The 8,385-nt window shown below is 32.9% G+C and overlaps 1 protein-coding gene across 12 annotated transcripts; it reads left to right on the top strand.

The window, feature by feature from the left end:
- The first annotated feature begins 315 nt into the window (after positions 1 to 315).
- Positions 316 to 7,661, top strand: LOC111307947 (cyclin-T1-3-like). 12 transcript variants are annotated; one of them, XM_022906315.2, is made up of 7 exons: positions 317 to 526; positions 1,174 to 1,753; positions 1,865 to 1,946; positions 2,502 to 2,636; positions 3,087 to 3,262; positions 3,397 to 3,459; positions 6,888 to 7,023. In XM_022906315.2, the coding sequence occupies exons 2-6, from the start codon at positions 1,203 to 1,205 to the stop codon at positions 3,440 to 3,442; spliced, it is 990 nt and encodes a 329-aa protein (XP_022762050.1). In that variant the 5' UTR covers positions 317 to 526; positions 1,174 to 1,202; the 3' UTR covers positions 3,443 to 3,459; positions 6,888 to 7,023. The 12 variants fall into 12 exon arrangements, with proteins under 12 accessions (XP_089607668.1, XP_022762050.1, XP_089607667.1 ...); XM_089751541.1 differs by lacking the exons at positions 3,397 to 3,459; positions 6,888 to 7,023 and adding exons at positions 3,854 to 3,920; positions 5,674 to 5,941; XM_089751540.1 differs by lacking the exons at positions 3,397 to 3,459; positions 6,888 to 7,023 and adding exons at positions 3,854 to 3,920; positions 4,082 to 5,941.
- Positions 7,662 to 8,385: the final 724 nt, after the last annotated feature.

The raw sequence follows: 8,385 nt of genomic DNA, 5'->3' as shown, positions 1-8,385 counted from the left end.
TATTTAAATAAATAATACTTATTTAATATAATATAATAAAATTATTTTAAAATACTAATTAAACCAATAAATATTAAAAAAAAAAAGTCTCCAACAAGGGGAGACAGCATTCAAATCACTAATTATTGAACGAGTACAAGAACCCATGAAGTCTTGGACAGGACATATTCCGACTTAGTCCGACCAATTCATTCATATGACAACATCGCTGTGCGGCCTAACCTAATTTATCTTTCTTTAATATTAATATTGTTTTTTTTTTTTTTAAATTTTGATAGGTTTTTCCTTTTGAAAGTTTAAATAGGAAGATAGAAAAGAAAAGCAAATATATATATTTGCTGGCTTTGGACTTTTCTTTTAAGGTTCTCTTTTCCATTTCTTTTCCACCACCTCTCTCATTGCTTTCTTCCCTTTTCTTCTAAACCCTAATCTCATCTCAATTACGGATCTTAATCTTATATTGTCTCTGCTTTAATCGCATAAAAAATCACGCTTTTTTCTCTATCTTTTTCTCTTTTATATTCAGGTAATTGTTTTAATTTTATGGTTAAGTTTTTTGTTGTTTATGATAAATCAGCCGTTTCTCTGGAATTCGATCTCATTTTTGGCTTTTTTGATTTTTTTTAACGTTTATATAATATAATATATGTTAAAATTTTAATTTATTTTTTCTGTTGTATTAGAATTTGACTTTTTTTGTTTCGTTTTTACATGTGTTGTAATTCGGATTCTGTATTATTTTTAAACCATAAGGAGATTAATTAGTTCAAATTGCTGGTTAATTTTGAAGCTTTATTTTTTCCAAATTAGAATGTACTTTTAGTAGTATTAGTTATAATTAGAGCTAATTAATTTAATAAATAACTGATCATTAGAAGGGAAATCTAGAAAATCAAGCATTTGGGGCATGAATTAGCTTGTATATGTCAAATTGATTGACAAAAATTCGAACCTTTTGTTTTTTATATCTTATTTTGAGGCTAAAGATTCAAACATTTATTTTTTGGCTTAAAATTCTGGGAAAACGGGAAATCTGAGACATATTTTTACCTTTTTTTTTTTCTAGATTTTGTTGTAAGAATGAGTTTTTATTGTTTTCAATTTTAGCCTACCAACCGATATTTTTGTCCCATTTTCATTTTTATTCATGCTGAATCTCTAACCTTTTTTCAGGTTTCTTTTCAAAAAAGAAATAAGGATCAATGTCTTTTGCACGGAATTGCCGTATGCAAGGGGGCATTTTTCAGGATGATTACCAGTACCCTTTTGATAGAAATAATTACAACAATAACAGTTCCAATAACTACAGGAACAGGAACTGGAATTGGAATAGCAATCTTACCAGGAATTGTAACTATGCCCACGAATTCTTTGGGCAGTTTGGGGAGCATAATAGAGGTTATTATCATGCACAGCCGAATTGTGCTCCTTTGAAAAGAAGAAAGTTTTCAGCTGCTACTTGGGGAGATAATGGGAGACACTATCCGCCATCTAACATGCATCACAGAACTGCTCCATTGGACTCCTGCAATTTTGTTCCTCCTTCTATAAGATTGAATGCTGAAGCCTCTACATCTGTCAGCAGTAAATGTGGTCGGTCACAATTGGAGGATGATGAACATGGTTTTATGTCTAGGGATGAGATTGAGAGATATTCACCTTCAAGAAGAGATGGTATTGATGCCCTTTGCGAAACACATCTGCGCTATTCCTATTGTGCCTTCATTCAGAATCTCGGTTTGCAGCTTGATTTGTGAGCTCTTGATCTTGAATATGTTTCTTAGTTCTGCTATTTCCTTCAGCTTGTTCTTTAAATCATTTATGCATATTTCTGATGCAATCAAATCCATGTTGTGTTTTGCAGGCCGCAAACTACTATTGGCACTGCCATGGTTCTGTGTCATCGGTTTTTTGTCCGAAGATCACATGCTTGCCATGATAGATTTGTGAGTTCCAAATACTCATGCTTAAGGAATTTATTACTTTTTTATTGATGGAAAATTATCCTATACACTATTGGTGGAGTTTTTGAACTCAACAAGCAGGGTTAAAAAGTTAACATGTTTCTACATTATGTTGATGGACTGGTAAGAAAAAAACTTTTTGTTGCTTTCATAGCTTGACTCAAGTTCTGTTGTATTCTCTAGACACCCCTCTCCTTTCTTTTCTCATCTTTTTGGAGCAAATGCAGATTTTAGTTGTTTGGAATTTTATTCCTGAAAGGGATAAGAACCCTAAATTCTTAAACTTGTGGAAGGTTGTTATTCTTTTCCTTGGTTGACCATGTTGTTATGCTTTGAACATTTTTCCCCATATATCTCAGTTAGAAGTTATACACTCTTAAATCATGAAGTTGTTGAGGTTTAGGTCAAGTTGCCTACCGTTAAGTGTTCTTTCACCATTTTATCACCTCAATGAGAATATTTTCAATTATAGATAATTCATATATACTGGTTGACTTACGATGAAAGACTATCACCATTAATTTTGCTCTGTTGCAGTTGATTGCTACTGCTGCTCTTTTCCTTGCTGCAAAGTCCGAGGAGACACCTCGCCCTTTGAACAATGTGTTGAGAGCATCTTCTGAGATTTTCCATAAGCAGAATGTTACATTCTTATCCCATCTGCTCTCAGTTGTGAGTGCCTTTGGAGCTTCTTCTAGTCTTTCCTAGAAAAGACATGTAAAAGGGATTAAATTTTTTAGCAGGGTAGAAGTGAATGTAATGCTATTACATCTATTTAATCGTTTTGAATATTGTCATCCATGGAAAGCGTGTTTTTTTTATGAATGGACTGCAGCTTAGTGGTAATGAAGCGAGCTTGGAATAAAAATTCATGTTTTGCAGCTAAATGCTAATTTAGTCTTGTAAGTTTCTTGGAATTTAAGCATTAAACAATACATTTGCAGTTCAAAACATACAGACAGCTATAAATTAATCCAACATTATCATGCTTCAAGATATGTAAAATGTTTTGGCTTACATAAAAAGGATTTTACTGTTGCTACTTGCGTTAAAAGGGAAAAGGGAAAATATTGCCATATTAGTTTTCATGTGCTAACATTAAATGAGTTGTTTGTTGAACAGGATTGGTTTGAGCAGTATCGGGAACGTGTGATTGAGGCAGAGCAAATGATATTGACTACTTTAAACTTTGAACTTAACGTGCAGCATCCATATGCTCCTCTTACATCTATTCTTAACAAATTGGGCCTTTCACAAACTGTCTTGGTGAACCTGGCGTTAAACTTGGTCAGTGAAGGGTAAGATTATCTTTAATGCTTCAATTTTGACTGGTTATTTTTATTTGAAGTTAATTTTTCAGATGCAATATGTTTGTAAGGATTAGCTCAGTTAGTTTTAGAAGTAAAATTGGCTGCTGCATTTTGAACTTCACCATGATGCAATACACAATGGTCTTATTACACGTACAATGGTTTTGATCCTTCTGTCTTTTCAGGTACCATTTTGCTTTGGTTATTTTGTTTTGATGTTTGTATTATTCTGAGTAGTCTAAGAATAACGCTCATAGATTGGGATGTGTTCTTGTGGCTATGATTGAGTAGCTGCTTTATACACTTGGAGTAATGGTTGTTCCAATGCCTTCAATTAGCGGACTTTAAGGGGTTTTAACTTTCAACTTTAATTGGATTTTGGGTGGGGTGGGTCCCATGTCGTCCCTATGAATTAGTTCAAAAAATGAGTTCAGGTATGAAGAAGGTTTTGAAGGTTATCTTCTTCCATCTTGTCCAAAAATGTACTTCTGTCCATAATTTTCTTCTTTAGCCCAGCTACTCCCACATAGTTATTCTGGTATGGCATATTGATTATTTTGGCATGGCATGTAATTGCAGGATCTTTTCAAGATTAGCATGCTCGCCTATGTGATATTGTTAGCTGGCAGATTGATGAGCTGTTCATGTAAAATTTTGTTTTTACATCTGAAGTTGAACTGCTGATGTTTTTGGTTCTCTTTCCTATGATTTTACCCATCAACTTGGTTATGGCTATGACAGCCACAGAACCTACAGAAACTAGTCTTGTTATTTTACTTTTAACACCTTTCATTTTTTGAGTTTCAGTTTATTTGGAATCACAATCACTTCTCTGGAGTCCATGCACAAACTTTGAGTTTGTGAAATCTGGCTGCCTCCCAGTTTGTTTCCATTCCACACTGATCTGAAGAAAAATTATTGACTTGGAAGGTTCAATAGTGGGGTTTTTCCCTCCTTTTTTCTTTTTAAAAAGAATAATATAAACAATGTGTTGGTCTGGTGATGATTTTCCAAGTTATGAAGTCATGGTTTGTTATTAGCCTACCTTTTTCCTCTTAAGTAAAGGCTTTTTGGTTTTGCCAAAATTCTTTTTTTGATTCACTAATTTGTCTACTTTTTAGAACAATTTTCAAATGAGGAGCTCTGGTTTGATTTTGCCAATGGCAATGTCTTTCTAATGAGAGTTAAAACCTCTTTTCAAGGGTTGCTTATTATTTAAAAAGTTTTCCTTTTTGATTTGATTACCAGCTCGATGAGTATCCTATGTCTAGGCTTCATTCCTTTCAAATTTAGAGTCTACTTATAGTTTTTGGATTGTAAACTAGCTTGCAGTACCAGTCATTTGGGATGGTTTAGTTGCAAAAAATAAATTGATCTGGTAGCATGGCATGAAGTAACTAATTCCTAAATATAATGGAAAGGCATAAACATGCATGGCATAATGCAACCAATTCCAAAATATAATGAAAAGGCATAAACATGCATGTCCAAGTCTATTTGTCTTTGTTCTATTAGAACCCAGTGATTCTCATTTAGGTTTACACCATTCCTTTTGACCTGTTTCTAAACCTTGAATTGAGTCATATCTTGTGGTTGAATTCTTGGTGTTGCTAAATATAAGCGTTTGTTTGGCTTTTGGAAAGATACTTGTTTTTGGACAATATTGTTAGTTTGACGTCTATTGTCTTTCCTTCTTTCCCCTTATTGAAACATTTCAGTTGTATTATTCTCCTCAATGATTTATCTTTTTTTGTCTCTCAGCTAAAATGATTTGTTTCTATTAGTTTTAGTTTAAAGACAGTTAATTTGTGTTTCAAACTGAATTTTGTCATTTCATTTAAGTTTCTTCATCTATCTATTATACTATCTTCAGATAATGTCAACCCTGCTCTATGCGGGTGGTCAACTCATTTTTATGTCTATTACACAATTATGTAAATACTTAACCTAATACTGTAATGTGTACATATATTTAGGTATATATTATTTGCTAGAAGATTGAGAAAAATACAAAGATGAAATGAGAGATGCCTTGTCCTTGCAGGATATCCAAAAGAAATCTGTGAATAAATCCAAACTTCTTTAATGCTAGTTTATATCTTGCATCTGTTGAAGGCGGTTGTGTATGCTTGATAAGCATGAATGGCTTTATTGCTTAGAGCACTTGGGTAAATACTGGATTTATGACAACTTTTTAACTAAAGTTGTTGACATTATGAAGCAATAGTTATCAATACTGAAAAATGTTACCCTGTAATTAGGGTGAACTAGAATGGGTTCAGTCAAAAGGGCATATACGCACTTGGGTCTTTACAGTCAATTGGAATAGACAGTATGAAGCCTATCTCAATTGCTGTGCCACTAGGCAGTCTGAGTTCTTTAATTTCTTTTTGAATCAGGCTTGGACCGGTAATCTTGTTGGGCCTGGGTCATGTGATTATTTAATGCATGGTGCTGGTTCAAGACATGGCATAGTCTTCTACTGCCTGATGTTTTGTGGAAGAATGTTTTTCCAGCCGGAGATGATAATTATTGAAAGTTCTGTGCATCAGATCTGTTCAAAAATTATTTATCCTTGTCCTTGTTGGTCCTACCACTTTCATGCCAAGCTAGGGGCTTTATAGGGCCAAATTATGAAGAAAAATAAATTTATGGAAATTATATATATATATATATACATAAATATATATATGTTATGTTATGTATGTGTGCCCGCATGTGCGTACACGTGCTTTGTATTTTTCCCCCATTATCAACTATTTATTACTATATCTATAGTTGCTGCCCCACTGCCCTCGTTGCATTTACAACCCACTAATTCTTCACATTTTAACTTTTTTTGAAAAGTTGATTATTTTTAACATTATCTTTTTGGTTTTTTTTTTTTTTGTTTTTGAGCTTTGGTTTATTAACAAAGGGCATCTGTATATAATATTTTATACTGGTTTATGAGTTACTATCTGTACAACAATAATACAGCATTATGTTGTATCTTATGTTATATTGAGTAGATTACAAATATCGCTGATAGCTTAATTCTTGCCTGCCTTAGTTCTATATAATTGTGGTACCATGCGTTCTCCATGAGTGGTGAGGCTTTCTTGTTGATTCAGATAACTGAGCTGAAGAGACTTGCTTTGAAATCTACATTGCGCTGCTACCTCTGTTTATTTTATGTTTGATATGACTATATTACTGGAGTTAAAAGCACAGCAGATTGGGCTGGAATTGATTTGTTCTCTAGGTGGGTATAACATGTTTGCTATAGTTGTCGTACTCTATCAACCATGGTGCAGAGATTCTTGGAAAATATTCTACCTGGATTGATGCCATTAGTTGGTAAGGAAAAATGACTTGCTTTTTTTTTTCTTTCTTTTCTTTTCACTTCAAATTAATGTTTTGATTATATCTTGTATTATTTGTGTTTGATGTGTGGTTTCTGTGGTGATATGTGCTAAGTTGTACAAGTCATTGCCTGTTCGTTTCATGCTCCCATGGTTGGTTTGTAATTGTTTATGTTACTCTTCACATTTAATAAGCAATAATGGCTGTCCTGTTCTATTCCTTTATTTTTTATTTAAATAGTTTGTGAAGTGTGAGTTCTATTTTGCAGGCTCAGGAGCTCATTGTGGCTACAATTTAAACCTCATCACATTGCTGCTGGAGCTGCTTATCTTGCGGCCAAGTTTCTAAGTTTTGATCTTGCTTCTTACCATGATATCTGGCAAGAATTTCAAACAACTCCGGCTATTCTCAAAGGTAATCCATCCATGGCGTCTCTAACTATTTGAGAATCTGCATTGGATTTATGTGGTTATGCACATATTTTGATATCATATAAATGACTAGAACAGGAGACTAACCAATTTCAAAACAACTTGAAACAAAAAATCATATTGAAATGGTTATTTCTTAGACAAAATTTAAAATTGCCTAAAAGTAACTCTAACTTGAAAAATCTGAATCCGAGAATGGTCTAAACCCATAACAGTCGAAACCTGCCCATTTACTACCACTAACAGCCATAGGAACCGCTGAGTATAATGCGAATGATCATGTCATTTTCCGCCTGATGCAGATGTATCACAGCAGTTGATGGAGCTGTTCTAACAGGATAACACTTGTTAGCAGGATACAATTACAATGTGTGTCAGATTTATTGTGCACTTACGTACAATATGTCAGATTTATTGTATATAAGTTCCCTGTTTAATCTTAGCCAAGGATATTATTGCAGTTTGACGTAGTGATTAGAAAATTCATTAGAATTGGAGAATCTGAGAAATTTTACTCTCTGAAGTACAGGTTGTTAAAGGATCGGTCGCCTCGTTTGTACTGAAATGAATGAACTTGATATTTGGAATGTAATATCCAAGTTTAACTTCAACTCATTTTTCCATTCCTTTCTAATGTTGCCTGACCTCCACGGAAGCAGACTTTAAATAAGAAAACACTGTATCTACTTTATAGTATTATAGATTTTAAAAAATCAATTTTCTAAACAGATTGTTGTTTGGTTCATTGGATTATATATATATATATATATATATTAATTTTTATATTATTTTAAAACATTTAAAAAATTTATATATAAAATATTTTTTATTTTATAAAAATTTTAAAAATTATAAAATTAATAAAATGTATAATTCAATTGGATTACACACGCACACAGATATATATATATATATATATCTATATATATATATATATATATATATATTTGTGTATATGCCTACAATGCTTTATCCTTTATCCCAGTAAGCTCCTCAACGCCTGGAGATTAAATCAGCCAAAACCTTAGATGAAGTAATGGATTTTGAGTTTTGAAAATAAGCCTTTTGTCTCAAGATAGAACAAAAAATTTGCAGCAATCCACCACCACTTAGCATTGCTCAAATGAAGACCAAATCTTCTGCAAAAAGGACATGCAAGAGTACAAGACCTTATTCAGATAACTTTTAAGGTCTCTAATTACCACAACCAATTAAAGAAGTTTGTTTTGACAAAGAAAATATAAATATGGAGACAAAGGATCACCTTATCGAAGTCCCCGATTTAAGTGTGGAATGCAAGACGAGATATATCTTAAAGAAAATCGATCCCAGCTA

Source organism: Durio zibethinus, chromosome 22 (assembly GCF_047325235.1).
Source record: "Durio zibethinus cultivar Kanyao isolate XHJ-2024 chromosome 22, ASM4732523v1, whole genome shotgun sequence".
Classification (NCBI taxonomy): Eukaryota; Viridiplantae; Streptophyta; class Magnoliopsida; order Malvales; family Malvaceae; genus Durio; species Durio zibethinus.
This window is presented reverse-complemented; position numbering and strand designations above follow the sequence as displayed.